This window comes from Erinaceus europaeus, chromosome 3 (assembly GCF_950295315.1).
Source record: "Erinaceus europaeus chromosome 3, mEriEur2.1, whole genome shotgun sequence".
In the NCBI taxonomy this organism is placed as follows: Eukaryota; Metazoa; Chordata; class Mammalia; order Eulipotyphla; family Erinaceidae; genus Erinaceus; species Erinaceus europaeus.
The window spans coordinates 45,496,929-45,517,994 of record NC_080164.1 but is presented as its reverse complement, the minus strand read 5'-3'; the positions used below and the strand labels follow the sequence as shown (position 1 = coordinate 45,517,994).

Below are 21,066 nucleotides of genomic sequence, written 5' to 3'. Positions count from 1 at the left end.
AATATTGGCAGAAGTCTTCTCCGCATAAATGTTAAAGACATTTTCAATGAAACGAATCCAATTATAAGGAAGACTAAGGCCAGTATAAACCTATGGGACTACATCAAATTAAAAAGCTTCTTCACAGCAAAAGAAACCACTACCCACACCAAGAGACCCCTCACAGAATGGGAGAAGATCTTTACATGCCATACATCAGATAAGAGTTTAATAAGCAACATATATAAAGAGCTTGCCAGACTCAACAACAAGAGAACAAATAACCCCATCCAAAATTGGGGGAAGGACTTGGACAGAATATTCACCACAGAAGAGATCCAAAAGGCTGAGAAACACATGAAAAAATGCTCCAAGTCTCTGATTGTCAGAGAGATGCAAATCAAGACAACAATGAGATATCACTTCATTCCTGTGAGAATGTCATACATCAGAAAAGGTAACAGTAGCAAATGCTGGAGAGGGTGTGGGGTCAAAGGAACCCCCCCTGCACTGCTGGTGGGAATGTCAATTGGTCCAGCCTCTGTGGAGAACAACCTGGATGGAGAACTCTCAGAAGGCTAGAAATGGACCTACCATATGACCCTGCAATTCCTCTCCTGGGGATATATCCTAAGGAACCCAACACATCCATCCAAAAAGATCTGTGTACACATATGTTCTTAGCAGCACAATTTGTAATAGCCAAAACCTGGAAGCAACCCAGGTGTCCAACCACAGATGAGTGGCTGAGCAAGTTGTGGTATATATACACAATGGAATACTACTCAGCTGTAAAAAATGGTGACTTCACCATTTTCAGCCGATCTTGGATGGACCTTGAAAAAATCATGTTGAGTGAAATAAGTCAGAAACAGAAGGATGAATATGGGATGATCTCACTCTCAGGCCAAAGTTGAAAAACAAGATTAGAAAAGAAAACACAAGTAGAACCTGAAATGGAATTGGCGTATTGCACCAAAGTAAAAGACTCTGGGGTGGGTTGGTGGATGGGGAGAAAACAGGTCCATGAAAGATGATGAATGACATAGTGGGGGTTGTATTGTTAAATGGGAATCTGGGGAATGTTATGCATGTACAAACTATTGTATTTACTGTTGAATATAAAACATTAATTCCCCAATAAAGAAATAAATTATAAAATAAAAAAAGCTTCTGCACAGCAAAAGAAACCAATGCCAAACCAAGAGACCCCCCCCCCAGAATGGGAGATCTTTACATGCCATACATCAGACAAGAGTCTAATAACCAAAATATATAAAAAGCTTGCCAAATTCAACAACAAGATAACAAATAACCTCATCCAAAAATGGGGAGAGGACATGGACAGAATATTCACCACAGAAGAGATCCAAAAGGCTGAGAAACACATGAGAAAAATGCTCCAAGTCTTTGATTGTCAGAGAAATGCAAATAAAGACAACAATAAGATACTACTTCACTCCTGTGAGAATGTCATAAATCAGAAAAGGTAACAGTAGCAAATTCTGGAAAGGTTGTGGGGTCAAAGGAACCCTCCTGCACTGCTGGTGGGAATGTCAATTGGTCCAACCTCTGTGGAGAACAGTCTGGAGAACTCTCAGAAGACTAGAAATGGACCTACCCTATGATCCTGAATTCCTCTCCTGGGGATACATCCTAAGGAACTCAACACACCCATCCAAAAAGATCTGTGTACACATATGTTCTTAGCAGCACAATTTGTAATAGCCAAAACCTGGAAGTAACCCAGGTGTCCAACTACAGATGAGTGGCTGAGCAAGTTGTGGTATATATACACAATGGAATACTACTCAGCTGTTAAAAATGGTGACTTCACCATTTTCAGCCAATCTTGGATGGACCTTGAAAAATTCATGTTAAGTGAAATAAGTCAGAAATAGAAGGATGAGTATGGGATGATCTCACTCTCAGGCAGAAGTTGAAAAACAAGATCAAAAGAGAAAAGAACAAGTAGAACCTGAACTGGAATTGGCATATTGCACCAAAGTAAAAGACTCTGGGGGTGGGGGGTGGGGGGGGAGAGAATACAGGTCCAGAAAGGATGACAGAGGACCTAGTGGGGGTTGTATTGTTATATGGAAAACTGAGAAATGTTATGCATGTACAAACTATTGTATTTACTGTTGAATGTATAACATTAATTCCCCAATAAAGAAATAAAAAAAGAAAAACCCTCAAAACTAGCATGTCCCAGCATCACAGGTACAGAGGTGCCTGTGCTCCAGACCCTTCTGGACCTCTCCCCACTTGCCTCTGTTCAGCCTAACTGTTCAGCCTGACTGTCTGTGTTCTTTAGCATATGTGGTAGTTTCCTGAGTTCTATGAGTTGTTGTAATATCGAGTCTGGAAGGAAATTAATGGGAGTCCTCAAGTTTGCAGTCAATATGGCAGATGTGTAGGTAACCTGAAGATCCTACTTTCTTTTTTTTTTTTTTAAGAAAGGATTAATGAACAAAAACATAAGGTAGGAGGGGTACAACTCCACACAATTCCCACCACCCAATCTCCATAACCCACCCCCTCCCATGATAGCTTTCCCATTCTCTAGCCCTCTGGGAGCATGGACCCAGGGTCGTTGAGGGTTGCAGAAGGTAGAAGGTCTGGCTTCTGTAATTGCTTCCCCGCTGAACATGGGCGTTGACTGGTCGGTCCATACTCCCAGTCTGCCTCTCTCTTTCCCTAGTAAGGTGTGTCTCTGGGGAAGCTGAGCTCCAGGACACATTGGTGGGGTCTTCAATCCAGGGAAGCCTGGCCAGCATCCTGGTGGCATCTGGAACCTGGTGATTGAAAAGAGAGTTAACATACGAAGCCAAACAATTTGTTGAGCAATCATGGATCCCAAGCTTGGAATAGTGGAGAGGAAGTAGTACACTGCAAACTCTAGTGTACTACTGCTTTCAGGTATATATTTTGTAGTAGTTTATGGATACGTGTGCACATAAGCTCTCTCTCACAGAAACTGGTGTATATCTAGGTTATGGGACTTTGTTAGAAAGTGAACTACCTGAGATGAAATTAGAGTGTACTATAAAAGGAAAGGTCTCACCCGAGTAATGAAGCTGAAGGGTTGTCATTCCACACGTGAAGTCTCTGGACACAGTCTGAGGTGAAGCATGTTGAGGTGGCAATCGTTGCGTTGGTTAGGTTGTGATCGGCGGATGCAATATTATTTGGTTTGGATTGGGAGATGCATACGGGAAAGTGGGCCCTATCCAAGGGTTCCAGGACTGGGGGAAGTAGGGGCTCTATAGTGGAGAAGTGAGGTTCCTGCTGTCTTAGGGTTCAAAAAGACAATCGATAGTTAATGTTATCATCACATTATTTGTTAATTGGGTTAACTTTGAAAAGTCCTTTTGTTATGGTTTGCTGTACAGTATCCAGTATCTTGTATATAGCTGTGCTGTTGGATGCTTCTAATCTACTTGGTCTAGGCTTTTGAGAGAGTCTGCTTATCAAATACACAGCCTATATATTAAAAGGATTCAGTTTGTGTTTTGAGAAACTTTGAGACATACAATTGATTTTCCCCCTCTCATATTAATTAACTACTGATTTATATGTCTACATTTTGCTAGGAGTGTACATAAACACCATTCCCACCACCAAAGGACTGTGACCCATCCCTCCCACCCACTCCCACCCCCCACAGGCCCAGGAAGCTACATGTCTACCCCTCACCACTGGGTTTTTACTTTGGTGCAAGATCCTACTTTCAATCAGTATCTGGAAGGGGAATGGCAGTCTTGTGAGTCTGTGCAAACTCTAGGAGTTAGTTTCAGAACTGAACTGAAAAGCAGGACACCCAGATGTCAGAGAATTGGCTATTCTGAGGTCCCGGGTTCCATCCCCAGAACCACAAGCAAGAGCTGAGCAGTGCTTTGTTCTCTCCCTTTCTCTACCTATCTCTCTGTATTTCTCTCACTAAAATGAATAAATAAAAATGTTTTTATTTAAATGAGAAAGAGAGAATTCACTGGTTCCAGAAAACGAATTGGGACCCAATTTGGTCCAAGTTCTCACCTTTATCAGACTGGCTTCATGTTCGCTTGAGAGAACAAATGCAAATGAAGGCGACAGGTAAACCAGGAACCAAATTGTTCAAAAGTCCTGCATTTTACCTACTGTGCCACCTGTAATGTTACAAAGGGTACTTTTTCAAAATATGGAAGTATGTAGAAAATAAGTAAATAGTGGGGAGATAGCATAATGGTTGTGCAAAAGATTCTCATGCCTGAGTTTCTAAAATCAATTCCCCACACCATCATAAGCCAGAACTGGAAAAACAAATAACTACATACCACAGGAGTCAACTAAAAGAGGTCCAAAAGTTAAAACTGGAAAATGTTGAGAAATAAAGTAGTATTGGAGTATAATCTAAAGTATAAAATCCTCAAATCTATATTAATATAAGTAAACAAATACCCCATGCAGAAAATTGCAAATAACATAGACACTATATTCAAGTAAGTAAAACATAGTTCATTACTTCTTACATGTGGGAAGGACATAGAGATTGCTATGGTCTGGATGTGTGTGTGTGTCTCCCAAAAAATCTGTTCAAAACAGTTAGGATCGGGAATCCGGCAGCAGCGCAACGAGTTAAGTGCATGTGGCACAAAGCGCAAGGACCGGCGTAAGGATCCCAGTTCGAGCCCCTGGCTACCCACCTGCAGGGAAGTCGCTTCACAAGTGGTGAAGCAGGTCTGCAGGTGTCTATCTTTCTCTACCCCTCTCTGTCTTCCCCTCCTGTCTCCATTTCTCTCTGTCCTATCTAACAACGATGACATCAGTAACAACAATAATAACTACAACAACAATAAAAAGACAACAAGGACAACAAAAGAGAAAATAAATAAATTTTTAAAAACCAGTTAGGATCAGTCAATAATAATAAGTCTTCTGGGAGTGTGGATCAACCTGCCAACACCCATATGCAGTGGAGAAGCAATTGCAGAAGCCAGACCTTCCACCTTCTGCACTCCATAATGACCCTGGGTCCATGCTCCCAGAGGGTAAAGAATAGGAAAGCTATCAGGGGAGGGGATGGGATATGGAGTTCTGGTGGGGGAATTGTGTGGAGTTGTACCCCTCTTGTTCTATGGTTTTGTCAATGTCTCCTTTTTATAAATAAATATAAAACAACTTTTTTTCTGTCATTGTTATGGTTATTATTTTTGTCATTGTTATTGTTGTTGGATAGGACAGAGAGAAATGGAGAGAGGAGGGGAAGACAGAGAGGGGGAGAGAAAGACAGACACCTGCAGACCTGCTTCACTACTTGTAAAGTGACCCCCTGCAGGTGGAGAGCCAGGGGCTTGAACTGGGGTCCTTATGCCATATAGCAATAACAAATAGGCCCATTTAAGATTAAACCAATAAGGGGTTTATTTAGAAAGTCACAATAATCATGAAGAAATGATTCTAGTTAAGAGAACAGGCAAAGTCTAAAATCTGCAATCAAACCACCCAAGACCATCATGTGTAAAGATAAGTCTAAAATCCAAATCAATAGGAGCGTGCTGCTATGAAGGTGACCTGGCCAAGCCAGCGGGCTGCTCTGAGCCCCTCTTTTTATGCATTCCCCTCTGTGTCTCCTCCTCCGGCGGATGTTGTCCTCTGTATGCTAATAGCCCCAAACTCTGTTGGGGTCACAACAATGCCAGTCCTTGTGCTTCACGCCATGTGTGTTTAACCTGCAATGCTACTGCCCACCCCCTCTTTTTTTTTTCCACTGCCACCAGGGTTATTACTTGGGTTTGGTGCCAGTACTACAGATCCACCCCTCCGCGAAGCCATTTTTGACAGGACAGAGATTGAGAGAAGAGAGAAAATAGAGGAGAAAGAGACACACCTACAGCTCTGCTTCACCACTCATAAAGCATCCTCCTACAAGTGGGGAGCTGGGCTCTAACCCAGATTCCTGTACATGCTGATATGTGTGCTTAGCCAGGTGTGTCACCTGCCTGGCTCCCAACTTTAAAAAATTTTAATGACTGGGTATACCTTACTTCCCTTGATGCACTTTGAGGAAAAAGAAATAAGACTTCAAAAACATTTTTACTTTAATTGTTTATTTATTTTGAATTAAAGACAGAGAAATTCAGAGGGAAAATAGAGACAGAGATACACCTGCAGCACTGCTTCACCAGTTTTGAAGCATCTCTCCTGGAGGTGGGGACTAGGAGCTTGAACCCAGGTCCTTGCACATTATAACAGTTGCACTCAGCCATATTTATCACCACCTGGCCTCCAAAATAAAGACTTTTAAAGGGTAAAAGTTAAAAAAAGAATTAGGGGTAATTACTGCTTAGATTTGTAACATTTTCAGGACTAAGACTCCTCTACACCCTGTGATTCTTGAATGGTTTATAAGGATAGCCTAGAACTTCAAGTCAAGCATGTAGGATAATTGTGAGAGCATGCTTAGAGCATAGGGGAGCTCTCATCCTAAAGACGGAGGTCTGAAAAAACACTCCATCTGTCAGCCTCTCCCTTTCAGGGATTGAGCATGGAGGGAAAAGCTTTCCTGACTCAATTTCCTCTTGTCAGTCTCCCAGACTTCACAAAGGCCTACACCCCCTAACACTTAACTCATTCCCTTGCTACAAACCAAATGGTTGCCTGCTTTAAGTTCACTATAAGTTCACCATCTCTGATCACATAGAAACTATACTCCATCATCCTGCCTTGTCAGTAGTATAATAGTAAGGCCCACACTCTATTTCCTCATTCTTTGATCACTACTCCTTGTATCAATATTCTGCCTTTCTCTGTTTATAATTAACATGTTTTTCTAAATACCTTTAGTTAATTAACACTCTTGCCCCACAGCAACTAATCATCCTGAACTCTCCTCTACTCTCTAATCATCCTGAAGTCTCCTATCAATTCTCTTCATTCCTTAGATCCTCCACCACGAGGGTTCTGACCTTTTAGAAACCCATCATCATTGCCACATGTGAAAAATGTTCTTTGTTCCATTCTGCTATTTAAACCCTGCCTCCTGTACAATAAAGTAGATTTGTTCGTAGCTGAATTATCCCCTGGTTTCTGCCTGTTTGTGTAATCTCTTGTGCTAGCACCGGAAACCAGTTGGCTTACTCTGTTGCAAGGCCACCCACATGAGTGCCAGCAAAGCAAAATCAATGGCCTTTCATGCACATCCACCTGTACACCCAAGAATAAAAGTGCACACAGAGGGAAGCCTTTGCCCACACAGCCTTTTATTCCAATGCAGCCTGGAAGGGAAACACTTTAGGTTCAGAAAATGTCCCCTGCACAGGCACAGAATGAGAGAAAATGCAAAAGAAAGAGGAAGGACAGAAGAGGTGAGACAGAGAAATCAGAGTTTTGTGGAAACAGAGATGAGTTAGAGTTTGCCCTGTGAGGAGTGGATCCTGGTTCAGCTCTAAAAATGACCCACTTTGAGGTTAGCCTCTGAAATACTAGTTGAGCCCAACTCAGAGAACTGGATGAAGAAAGTGATGGGGACATAATCATGAACAGGACCATCAATAGCAGAGCCTTACTTCTGCCCTCCCCCACACACCTGCCAGCCACCAGAATGCCCAAGCAGGAAACTAGAATTCTGAGAGTTTAACCGAAACATCCTGGAATATCTGTATCAGAAGAATTTATTGGGTGACTCAAAGAAACTGTCATATTGGGGGAGGGGGACTTAACACTTCTTTGAATAAAAGAGAAAGCCCGAAGTATGGTCCCAGATGACGGGGTCCCAAATAGCCTTACCAAGGCCATCTGAACTTCTAAATCCTTTTCTACCCAACTCTCCCATTTTAATCAACATCTTTCCATTCCAGCTGCCTCCATGGGGTCTGAAAATTCCCAGATAGACTCCAGGATGCCTTTGGGACATTTCTGAAGCAAACAAGAAGAAAAAAAATGCAGAGTCACTTTGGAGTATGGAGGAGAGAACTGAACCTCCTGGCTTTCTGTAAGCACTGGAGTTCAAAGTATAGGCTTGGGAGTCAAGATTGTTACAGCTCTGATGGAGTATAAGGCTTTTTACAGATAAAACGGAGTACATCATCGCAGGAGTTATCATTCCATCCCTGAAGTGCGGGTATCTTTAAACTGACACACTGTTCATTGCTCTCATAATTATTGGGCTCACCAGGAATCCAGTACCTACCAAAGAGAAAAAAAGCTTACTTCCAATAAAGATCTGAGTAACTTCACTCTTATCTTTGTAACATAGCAAATTTTTCACCTAACCTGATTAAAAGGGATTTTAATGAGCCATAGACCTCTATGCCTGCAGTCACCCTCCAAATAAAAGCCCAAGTAGCCCACCATCTCAAGTTCTTAGATAAAGCCACACTGCAAACACCTAGACTGTAATACACTGCCTGGTGAAGCTGAGTGGATGTCATTGTGGTCCCAGGCTCCACAATCAATTAGTGGCAAAAGTGAGCTAGACTTTGGTTTAGGGTTCCAGCTCTATAATCATGGAGAAAGACCACCCCACCCCCTGGCCCAGCAAAGTCAACTGGAAAGAGTCCTCTGGGGGCTTACCTTGCACTTTGGGCCTTGTTGAATGGTGTATCATCCACCCAGGTCCAGGACCCCTCACTCCCTGCCTTGGTCAGGCCAATCCAATAGACAAACCCACCTGCTGCCTTGTACAGAAACTCCTGTGGGGAAGGAGGAAGAATAGAGGCGCTGCTGAGGTTCAGGAAGAGTGTCAGTCTCTCTCTGGTGGTCAGACACAGGCCCTGAAACTACAGCCTCTTCTGTTCCCTGTTCATTTGCCCTCTTCAGGAGCTGATGCTGGAACATAAGAAAGGCTAAATCCCAGGCAGAAGCCTGGGGACAATAAGTACTTACTCTATGCACAGCATAATATAAACCCTTCATATGTATTTACTCATTTATGCTCTGAGGTGGGTAACATTATCATGCATATGTGGTGAATTAATAAACTGAGGCCTAATGATATTATCATCTGATCCGAGCTCTGGGACTAACTGGAGGCAGGGCTGGACTCTAGGCTCTGACTCCAGAGCCCACGGCCTTATTTGGGGTCACTAGCTGACCTCCTACTTAAGAGGGGCTTGTTCAATATTCTGCCCCACCAGGTAAGAGATGTCTTGTATTGTATAGCATCACTAGTGTTAACCACAAATATGCTGATTTGGAGACACATGGAAAGACTGGACCTACTTGTCTTCTTAAAGGCTGGGAGTGCTGAATAATTTGCTTTTAGTCCATGAAACATCAGCAGAAGTGATGGCTATTCTTTCTGGGCAGAAGCTTTAAAAGCCAAAACAGTTTTTTGTGGTACTTCTTTGACCTCAGCAATTATGGAAGCATATGCAGAGATGAAGTCTTCTCCAGCAAGACCCTCATTGGACATGTATGTAAGTGAGAGTAATCCTGCACTGTTAGGTTATGGATGTGTGTGTGTGTGGGGGGGGCTATTATTACAGCATAATCTTCCCCATCCTCCCTGAGTCAGTGGCTAACACAAACACACACACACACACACACACACACACACACCTCCTAAAAGTCATGAGTAGTACTCACCTGTTCACTCTCTGAGGTCACTGAGGTCAGGTGTGAATTCTTAGACACACAAAACTGCTGAGCACTATACCAGGTCTTGGCAATGTGAGAAAAATAATAGAAGTTCTTATGAAAGTACATCCATCCTTTAGAAACCATCTGTAGAATGCCACCTGGGAATAAGGGTGAAAGGTGGTCTCTGAGTGCTGCCTCATTCTGGGGTACTGAAACATCAATGAATGGGGCTGGGCAGTGGAGTCTTTGGGGCTTTGTAAAGAATGTCAAGGACACTCAGATCATGAAAGTCTGACCATGATTGGTCATATCTTAGGGCTCAGAGAAGGCAGAGGGGATGGGTCAAGAATCTGTCACTCTCATGAACAAGAAGCAATTCCCCAAACACTATCACTAGTGGCTGAGGTCCTGGGCTCTAGGTAAAGAACTAAATAGAAAATTGCTAACTTTGTGGCAGAACAGATTGCTAATGTTTTCATATGCTATACCCTGGTGCTTAAACCCAAACTGATGCCTGGCCCTTTACTCCTGAGAGACCCCAACCCCAGTACTGAGCCCTTTTAATTTTTTTAATATTCAGTTATTTATTGAATAGAAACAAAGATACGTCATCGGGGAGGGGGAGACAAAGAGAAAGGGAGACAGAGAGACACCTGCAGCACTGTTTTAGCACTCACAGAATGTCTCCTCTGCAGATATGGACTAGGAGCTTTAACCCGAATCCTTGGGCATTACAACACATGCACCCAAATGGGTCCACCACTGCCTGGCCCATGAGCCTTCTCTTGGTAACTTTCCAGCCATTCCTACCCTGCTCTTCTCCCAATTTCATATATATATTGACTTCATGGCCTCATACCCAAGACAGGCAAGACCTCATGGGTCAGAGGCCAGCTGACTCCTTTTTTTTGCTCCCAAGATTATTGCTGTGGATCAGTGCCTGGACTATGAATCCACTATTTCCAGTAGCCATTTATGCCATTTTCCCCCTTTCTTTTATCTGATAGGACAGAGAGAAATTGAGAGGGAAGGTGGAGACAGAGAGGGATAGAGAGGGGCCAGGTGGTGGCACACCTGGTTGTGCATACATGTTACAGTGTGCAAGGACTCAGGTACGAGTCCTCAGTCCCCACCTGCAACAGGAAAGCTTTGTGAGTGGTGAAGCAGAGCTTCAGTTGTCTCTCTGTCTCTCTCCTTTCCTATCACCCCCTTCCCTCTCAATTTCTGGCTGTCTATAGCCTATAAATAAATAAATAAATAAATACTTTTAAAAAACTTTTTAAAAAGGAGTTGGGTGGTGGGTGCGCAGCGGGTTAAGTGCATGTGGCACAAAGTGCAAGGACCAGCATAAGGATCCCAGTTCAAGCCCCCTCCCCACCTGCTGGGGAGTCACTTCACAGGCAGTAAAGCAGGTCTGCAGGTGTCTGTTGTAGACCACCTGGGACCACAACAAGACAGGACTAGAACGACTTCAGGAACCCACCAAATCACCAGGTATTGCAAACACGTGTGGCTCATGGACAGCGAGGAGCCTAGGGAGAGATTAAGTGACTGGTAACAGTCCAGAAGTTTACCAGTTGAGACACCATCTCCAGTCTGTTTCATCAACATGGGGATGGCTGAAGGGAGGAGAGGACTCCCCTGAGACTCACCAAATGCAGCTGTGAGTCTCCACTGCTACTGCCCTCAGAATCTGGAGCATGAGGGGTAGGGGAGGCCCTGTGCTGACACCAGGGGACAGAGAACTAACCAGGAAACTCAGGAGAAGATCTATATCTCCGTGGACTAGCAGTGGGGCTGTGAAAGTCTCTTTGCATAACCACTGGATTATCTCTGCCCCACCCTGCTTTATCTCTTGGTCAGGAGTCAGTGATTAAACCACTTATAGTTTAAAAGTACTCAGGTTCCCATAGCCTACAGGGAAGAAAAAGAACAAAAGAGGCTTTTAAGCCACTGAGCTCCAATTCAGGGATTAAAATACTATTGAAACAACTGTCAATTTCCACAAATGTGAACCTTTTAATTACCTTACTTAGACACAAATCAATCCAGGTGAGAGTGATCAGTAATTTGAAAAATACTGAGAGAGCAACCTCATAACATACTATATAAAATGGTTAAACCAACAAGAAGAAATATTGGAGAAATGAACCAGGACAAGAGTCCAGCTAAAAGCCCCCAAAGGGTGAAACACAAAATAATGAGGTCAACATCCAAACACTAGATGCCATGGACGAATTAGAGACAATTTTTAAAAAGTCAGAGATCTCAAAAAGAGATTAAGAGATAATGAAAACCACAACAGAGACCTATGGGATAACTTCAAAAGAAATAATATACATAGTATTGGCTTACCAGAGGAAGAAAGAGAGGGAAGGAAAGAAAGCATTCTTCAGGGGGCCAGATGGAGGCGCACCTGATTAAGCACACACATTACAGTGTGCAAAGACCTGGGTTAAGCCCCTGACCCCCACCTGCAGGGGGAAAGCTTCACGAGTGGTGAAGCAGGGCTGCAGGTGTCTCTCTATCTCTCTCCCTCTCTTCCTCTCTATCTCCCTCTCTCCTCTCAATTTCTGTCTCTATCAAATAAATAAAATTTTTAAAAAGCATTTTCAGGACATAATAGGTGAGAACTTCTCTAGTCTGGACAACATCAAAGACATAAAGATTTAAGAAGCCCAGAAGGTCCCAAGCAGAATTAACCCAGACTTAAGAACACCAAGAGACATCATTTTTAGAATGGAAAGGAATAAGGATAAAGAAAGGACCCTGAAGGCTGCAAGAGAAAAACAAAAAGTCACCTACAGAGGAAAACCCCTAAGATTAGCAGCAGACTTCTCCACACAAACACTACAAGCTAGAAGAGAATGGTGAGATATCTATTGAGTACTCAATGAGAAAGGCTTTCAACTAAGACTGCTGTATCCTGCTAGACTGTCATTCAAACTAGATGGAGGCATCAAAACCTTCTCAGACAAGCAACAGTTGAAAGAATCAACTATCACCAAGCCTGCCCTGAAAGAAGGTGTCTTTTTCTCCCCCTCTCTGTCTTCCCCTCCTCTCTCCATTTCTCTCTGTTCTATCCAGCAACAATGACATCAATAACAACAACAATAATAACTACAACAATAATATAACAAGGGCAAAAAAGGGAAAACAAATATTTTTTTAATAAAATAAAAACTTTAAAAAAAAGGAAGAAAGGGAAAAAGGGGGGAGAAAACGAGAGAAACCTACAGCCCTGCTTCACCACTCATGAAGCTTCTCCACCACCACCACCCCCACCCACCATGGGTGAAGACTGGGAACTTGAATCCAGGTCCTTGAGCATGGTAATGTGTGATCTCAACTGGGTGTGTCACCACCTGGCCCTTTCTGAGTTACTTACCATTATATTTGAGCAACTTGCCAATACTCTCCACACTGTTCTGGAGTTCTTGAATTTTTGTACTCAAAGCACCACCTTTCTCCAAGTCTCTTCTCAGCTCTGGGATTTGGGCATCTAAATCACGCACTTGCTCCCACTTGTTTATTAACATTTGAATCTGTGCTCTGGTCTCCATCATAGCATTTTTCAACTGCTGTATTGTCCTGAGTTGTTGATTCAAGCTGCCATTTACCACCTGGACCTGAAAGCTGGTTGCTTCCAAGTTGCCTCTGTTTCTCTTAATTGCAGTATCCAGGGTGCTGACATTGACCACACAACCTTCCAGAAGCCGGACATTGGCCTTTATATCCGATATTGTACCCATAAAGAAGGGATCTGGATTTGAGAAAGTCATCAATGTCAATCTAGGTCTTCCCATTGGAAGTGTAGGCATGGGGGTGTGCAGGGTGATCAAGAGAAAGGAAGGAAAGAGAGAGATTCAGCATCCCAAGACTCCAGACATGGAGGCATCACCTCCCCTCCATTCCCTCATAATGTATTTATTCCATAAACATGCTCTTGTATGGTAGAGGAGCTGGAAACTATGGCAGGTGCTGACTGTGCACAGATTGGCAAATAAAATACAGGGACCAACAAGCAATTGATACCAAACATCTATAACAAATTCATATAGCTCAGGGCTGGGTTATGTGTTGAGTGCACATGTTACAATGTGCAAGGACCCAGGTTCAAGCCCCTGGTCCCCCTGCCCCTGCACCTGTGGTGAGGAAGCTTCTCAAGTAGTGAAGCAGGTCTGTAGGCATCTCTTTCTCTCTCCCTCTCTACCTCCCCCCTTATTGATTTCTGGCTGTCTCTATTCAATACATAAAGATAATAAAAAATAAAAAGTTTTAAAGATTTTAAAAAAGAATGTATATAGCTCAACAACAAAAAAAGAACAACACAATTTAAAAAGTGGGCAAAAGATTTAATGAATAGTTCTCTAAAAGAGTAGATACTCATGACCCACAGACATGAGAGAATTTTCTATTTCATTCATTATCAGAGAAATGTAAATTAAAGCTCATGGGGTTCAGCAGGGAAGCAATTATAGAAGCCAAACCTTCCACCTTCTGCATGCCACAATGATTCTGGGTCCATATTCTCAGAGGGAAAAAGAGTAGGAAAACTTCCAATAGAGGGGATAGGATACAGAACTCTGGTGGTGGGAATTCTGTGGAATTGTACCACCCCTCTTATCCTATGGTCTTGTGGATCATTATTAAATCAATAAGTAAATTTAAAAGAAAACACAGGGAGGAGCAGGCAGTAGCTCACTGGGTTAAACGCACATGGTGCAAAGTGCAAAGACTGGCACAAGGATCCTGGTTTGGTATCCCAGCTCCCCACCTGCAGGTGGGTCACATCACAAGTGGTAAAGCAGGTCAGCAGGTATTTATATTTCTCTCCCTCTCTCTGTCTTCTCCTCCTCTCTCGATTTCTCTCTGTCCTATCCAACAACAACAGCAATAACAACTGGAACAAAATAACAAAATGGAAAAAATGGCTTCTAGGAGCAGTGGATTCATAGTGCAGGCAGGCAACAAGCCCCAGTGATAACCCTGTAGGCAAAAAAAGGGGGGGGAGAAAGGAAGGAAGGAAGAAAGAAAGAAAGGACAAAAGAAAAGAAAACAGAAAAGAAAAGAAAGAAAGAAGAGAAGAAAAGAAAAGAAAAGGAAGGAAGGAAAGAAAGAAAGAAAGAAGAAAAGGAAGAAAGGAAACACATTGAAATTCCTCTTCACACCTGTGAGAATGGCCTCCATCCACAAAACAGAAAATTGCAAGTGTTAACTAGGATGTGGAGAAAGAGGGACTGTTACATTCCTGGTGGGAATGAAAACTGGTGCAGCCATGCATGGTGGAGGACAATATGGAGACTTCTTAAGTATATAAAAATGGAGATGCCTTATCCTAGGCATTTATCCAAAAGACACAAAAACACTAATTCAACAGGATATATGCACTTCCATGTTTATAGCTGCATTATTCACAGTAGCCAAAATATGGAAGCAACCTAAATGCCCATTGGTAGATGACTGGATAAAGAAGTTATAGGACGGGGGTCAGGCGGTGGCACAATGGGTTAAGCGCACGTGGCACAAAGCGCAGGGACCGGCATAAGCATCCCGGTTCGAACCCCCGGCTCCCCACCTGCAGGGGAGTCAATTTAGGGGCGGTGAAGCAGGTCTGCAGGTGTCTATCTTTCTCTCCCCCTCTTTCTGTCTTCCCCTCCTCTCTCCATTTCTCTCTGTTCTATCCAACAACAAAGCAACGTCAACAATGGCAATAATAACCTCAACGAGGCTGCAACAACTAGGGCAACAAAAAGGGGGAAAAAATGGCCTCCAGGAGCGGTGGATTCATGGTGCAGGCACCAAGCACAGCAATAACCCTGGAGGAGAAAAAAAGAAAAAAAAAAAAGTTATAAGACATATGCTCAATGAAGTACTAAGTGATTTTTAAAGCCTATATTCTAGACTGTGTTCTTTGGAAGAAAATGGTTGGAACTGGAGGTGATTGTGCTTAGTGAAATAAGTATGGAAAAGAAGGACAGATACTCGATAGTTTCACTCATGTGGAATATAGAGAGATGAAACACATGAACTTGAGGGGAAAAAAGTTGTCAACTTACCTCTAAAACCTTGGGTAAACTATAGTGGTTATCACTAGGGGGCTAGGGACACAGAACTTTGAAGGTGAAAATGGTGTGGAACTATACCCTCTATACCTATGCCTCTATTATCTTATAATCTTGTAAATCATTATTAAATCAATAATAAAAAGGTAAATATAAACTATAAGTAAAAAATAGAATACAAGGACTCAGTTTAAAAAAAAAAATCCTACAGGCAAGCAGAAGCAGGAAGTAGAACCCAGTCTTTGGTTTTCTCTGTGCACATTTGACAAACACATTTCTCTAAGCATCACTCTCCCCAAACCCTTCTCAATCCCATAACTTAATTTCCAGGCCCCTTCCTTTCAAAGAACCTGCAGTGGCATTATCCAGGGTATGACCATCCCTCCCACATCTACCCACAGGCCCCTTGGGTCATGTTTGGGACTACCATGGAGACTCCTGGTCTGGATGGCTTCCTTTGAGACTACAGAAAGAATTTTGAAACTATTCTTCATCTTCCCCTGTTCCACCCACTGTCACATTCCACTCAGGTCACAGACTGGGTGCCACAGAGAAGACAAACAAACAGCAGGAGATTCTGCTCTGAGCTGAGATCAAATACATCTTGATGCCTAGAGAGGGAAAAAGAGACATACTTTCCATCTGCTTTCTGGAGAGCTGGAGGGAAAAAGGCTCTGCCAGGTACAATAGCCATGAGACTTAGAAAATTCTGAGAGGACAAAAGGACAATAAAGAGATCTCCCTTGACACGATCGCTGATGGAACAAGGGAAGGAAGCAAGTGTGTCCTGGTGTGGAGACTGTTGGCTTGTTGGCCTGCTTCTCCACCTAGGTGAGTCGAGGAATACAAAGGAATCCTCAGCCCCACATCAAATTAAAAAGTTTCTGCACAGCAAAAGAAACCACTACCCAAACCAAGAGACCCCTCACAGAATGGGATATCTTTACATGCCATACATCAGACAAGAGTTTAATAACCAAAATATATAAACAGCTTGCCAAACTCAACAACAAGAAAACAAATAACCCTATTCAAAAATGGGGAGAGGACATGGACAGAATATTCACCACAGACGAGATCCAAAAGGCTGAGAAACACATGAAAAAATGCTCCAAGTCTTTGATTATCAGAGAAATGTAAATAAAGACAACAGTGAGATGCCACTTCACTCCTGTGAGAATGTCATACATCAGAAAAGGTAGCAGCAACAAATGCTTGAGAGGTTGTAGGGTCTAAGGAACCCTCCTGCACTGCTGGTGGGAATGTAAATTGGTCCAACCTCTGTGGAGAACAGTCTGGAGAACTCTCAGAAGGCTAGAAATGGACCTACCCTATGATCCTGCAATTCCTCTCCTGGGGATACCCAACACACCCATCCAAAAAGATCTGTGTACACATATGTTCTAGCAGCACAATTTGTAATAGTCAAAACCTGTAAGCAACCCAGGTGTCCAGCCACAGATGAATGGCTGAGCAAGTTGTAATATATATATATATATATTATTTATATATTATATATTATATATATATTCATATATATATTCATATATATATGAATACTACTCAGCTATAAAAAATGGTGACTTCACTGTTTTCAGCCGATCTTGGATGGAGCTTGAAAATTCATGTTAAGTGGGAGTCGGGCTGTAGCACAGCGGGTTAAGCACAGGTGGTGCAAAGCACAAGGACCGGCATAAGGATCCTGGTTCTAACCCCGGCTCCCCACCTGCAGGGGAGTCGCTTCACAGGTGGTGAAGCAGGTCTGCAGGTGTCTATCTTTCTCTCCTCCTCTCTGTCTTCCCCTCCTCTCTCCATTTCTCTCTGTCCTATCCAACAGTGACAACAACAATAATAACTACAACAATAAAACAAGGGCAACAAAAGGGAATAAATAAATAAAATAAATTTTTTTTTAATTCATGTTAAGTGAAATAAGTCAGAAACAGAAGGATGAATATGGGATGATATCACTCTCAGGCAGAAGTTGAAAAATAAGATCAGTAAACACAAGTAGAACTTGAACTGGAATTGGCATATTGCACCAAAATAAAAGACTCTGAGGTGGGGGGAAGAGTACAGGTCCTTCAGAGGACCTAGTGGGGGTTGTATTGTTATATGGGAAACTGAGAAATGTTAAGCATGTACAAATTATTGTATTTATTGTCAAATGTAAAACATTAATTCCCCAATAAAGAAATTTAAAAAAAAAAGGAATCCTCAGTCCCTACTAGAGACCACCTACAGACTCTGATTAAAGGGATGCTGAACTCACTGAGAGAGGAGAGAATGGGGGTGGAGGGGTGGGGATAGATAGCATAATGGTTATGTGAATTGATTCATGCCTGAGGCTCCAAATTCCTAGGTTCAATCCCCCACCCCAAGGTTCAATCCCCCACCCCACCATAAACTTGAGCTGGGTAATGCTCTGGTGAGAGAGAGAGAGAGACAGAGAGAGACAGAGAGAGAAAAGAAGAGGAAGAAGAAGGAGGAGGAGGAGGAGAAAAAGGAGGAGAAAAAGGAGAAGAAGGAGAAGAAGAAATAAGTAAAAGCTTCCAGGGGGACAAAAGAGCAGATCCCCAAAATAGGATGATAGATGAGGAAGACTTGGGAAGAAAAAGGTAGTCTAGCCTATATTTCTGAGGGTGGGGTAATGGTGGGGTTTGAATTCGGGAAGGATCAAGTGCAGACAAACAGAAAAAAGGGAAAAAAAATCCAGGACGTACAGAGGACAGCCTGCACCAGGATGGAGGCAGCCAGGACCAGCATCAGGAAGATCATTGCAGCACGGACAGTGAGGCACTTTTTCCAAACCAGAGATGGACCCACCTTGGGAGGAGGTTCTGTTGGAAGAAGAAGAGAACATATGTTGCAGAACCAGCAAATGCTGGTCCAGAGCACAGTTTGGAGCACATAGTGGAGCAGTGATGCTCCGGCACTTGCCTCGAGGCCAGAGGGAGATGTTCTGTTTATCCACAGTGAAGTGGGCATCTGGCACCTCACTCTCAACAGGCTTCATCCTGACGCTCCCCCACTCAGCACAAGTGCTTCCAGCTTTATCCAGAGGAAACAGGAAGTGGGTCCCACAGGAGGTCAGCATGGCATGCCAAAGTTCCTCATGTTTGGTTTAAATACTTCGTCTAGTCCTGACCAAAGCTCAGTCCTCTCCTCAAATGTCTGAGCCTTTCGGAAGAGGCCACTTGTACTTTTTGTGAAGGGAAGGATCTGCTTAAAAGGACACCTTAAGCATCTTCTCCCCAGGCTAGCCTATCTCTCTTAGAAGATTCTCTTTATCCACCATCTATCCATTCATCCCACACAAGTCTATTGAGTGCCTTCTTGGTACTAGACACTGTTATAGGTCTGAGCCACAAAGCTGAACAACTCAAAGTCTGGAAGGAAAGACAGACCTGAGTGAACAAATTAGGAGATCAAGTGACAAGCATAAAAACAGGAGAGTAGTAGGGCACCCAAGTGAAAACACTGGGGTGAGGGTGAGGCTGGATATTTGGCTTCCCGGGGGCAGTGGTGGGGGGGTGGGGGGGCCTGGATGGGGCACAGTCTTTTGGTGGTGGGAATGGTGTTTATGTACACTCCTATAAATTTGTAGTCATATAAATCACTATTTAATTAATATGAGAGGGGAAAAATTGATTGTATGTCTCAAACTTTTTAAAACACAGACTGAGTCTTTTTAATACATAGGCTGAGTCTTTGATATGTTGACTCTCTTAAAAGCCTAGACCAGGGAGAACAAAAGCAACCAGTGGCACAGGCATAAATTATGGTGATGTTGGGTATTACACAGCAAATCCTAACAAAGTGATTTCTCAAAGTTAACCCAATTACCAAATAATGTATTAGTATGGCATCTTGGATGATACTGTATCCCTCTAGAAAGTGGGGTTTGGAGATTCAAAATGTAAATGTATGACCTGCATCCTCTTCCCTGATTCCAGTATTTGTGAACTGTTGTACCTGGGATGGCTCAGTAATAGCAGACCAGATGAAGATGTTCAGGGAAGAGTGGAGTTAACTGCAGACTAAGTTTTCTCCTGATTTGCTTTTTATGCACTGAGGTGGGTGGTGGTGCAGTGGATAAAGCACTAGAGTCTTAAACAAGCAGTCCTGAATCTAACCCCCCACACACATCACATGTACAGGAGTGACGCTCTGGTGTCATCTCTCTCTCTCTCTTTCTCTCTCTCTCCCTCTTTCTCTTCCTCACTAATTAATGAATCTTTTTAAAAATGAAGACTACCAAATCTGAGAAATATGTTTTAATTTTTTGTGGGGGGATTAATGACTTACAGTAAATGCAGTTATGGATACATGCGTAAAATTTCTCAATTTTTGAGAAATTAAATTTTCAGACCTTTGGTGGTGGGAATGATGCAATACGTAAAGAGAAAAAAAATTCTCAGTCTCCTAAAAAACACTCACCCCCAGCCTAGATCCTCTAAGAAATCTGTTTAAAATAAACAGATTCTAAACAAATATTTTTTAGAAGACAGGGAAAATAGGAGGAAATGCAAGAAGAGAAAAAGGAAAAGGAGAGCTTGAGATAATTAGATGAAAGGACAGATGGACATAAGGGAGAATGGGTGGATGGATGGATAATAGGTAAATTAATGGAAGATGAATGAATGAATTCACAGTAATGAAAAGATGAAGACTCTACTATTTCTTTCACTGGTCCTATGTTCACATCATATTCCATGATCTGGGAATGGGAGAAGATCCAAATTACTCAAGACCTCCATAAAGGGAACTTAGGGGGTGGGCTTCTGGTTTCTTCCCGAGGCCTTTAGGGAAAGAAGTCACCATGCAGCTGAGGGTTATCTGATCTCTTCCCTCTCTATGTAAAGCTAACTTTTCCAGACCTCTGCCTGTCTGGAGCATGAGTTATGATGGGACCCCCATGCACCTTCTCTATGAGTCCATCTGGAGCCTCCCCAAATTGGTGCCCACTGCATTAGGAGGGGCTAAGGTGAGGGAGTATTTAATCCAAGTGATAAAAATGGAAGCTTCAGGTAGGTATTCTGCTCTTTGTTGAGCAAGACTGATCCAGCAGGATGAGGAAGCTGGGTAAGAAGCAACCAGAATCCTGGGCTGTGGTCTTCTGGGGCTTCAGACACAGTGGATGTGAAAGTGCCAGCCATGAGGAGTTTCACTTCCCAGTTTGTGGGGAAGGAGTGCGTCACAAGCTCTGCTCCTATGCTCACTTGAACACCTGTCCCAAGCATCCCACTTGTGCTCCACCAGCCCCCCAGCCCGTGGGCTGAGAGAAGAGACAAAGAGGGAGGTGGGTGCCTCAGACTTGTCTTCAGGTCAGGAGAGTAGATGGCTTTCCAGGACACTTGGGGAGCCCCAGAGGAGGAACTCTGGCCCTGAAAAGTGATCTGCAATCACTGCTGTGAAGAGAGGAAGGGAAGTCCCCGCTGCTGTTTCTGTGTCCTCT

The 21,066-nt window shown here is 43.1% G+C and overlaps 1 protein-coding gene across 1 annotated transcript; it reads right to left on the bottom strand.

Annotated features, from left to right (window-relative positions):
* Positions 1-5,985: 5,985 nt before the first annotated feature.
* Positions 5,986-18,444, bottom strand: CD207 (CD207 molecule). The gene is made up of 5 exons (XM_007523694.2): positions 18,332-18,444; positions 12,932-13,306; positions 9,550-9,701; positions 8,536-8,654; positions 5,986-8,148 (listed from the first exon to the last, which is right to left on the bottom strand). Exons 1-5 carry the CDS (start codon positions 18,384-18,386, stop codon positions 7,998-8,000), a joined length of 852 nt encoding a protein of 283 aa, XP_007523756.2. The 5' UTR covers positions 18,387-18,444; the 3' UTR covers positions 5,986-7,997.
* Between the last annotated feature and the right edge of the window lie 2,622 nt (positions 18,445-21,066).

Excerpts from the sequence above, each read along its gene's own strand:
- CD207 (XM_007523694.2), bottom strand. The coding sequence starts at position 18,386 with ATGATCTTCCTGATGCTGGTCCTGGCTGCCTCCATCCTGGTGCAGGCT. Across the intron at positions 9,702-12,931 it reads CAAGTTGCTCAAATATAATG|GTGGCATTCTACAGATGGTT; the intron begins GTAAGTAACTCA and ends CCTTATTCCCAG. Across the intron at positions 8,655-9,549 it reads TGACCTCAGAGAGTGAACAG|GAGTTTCTGTACAAGGCAGC; the intron begins GTGAGTACTACT and ends CCTTCCCCACAG.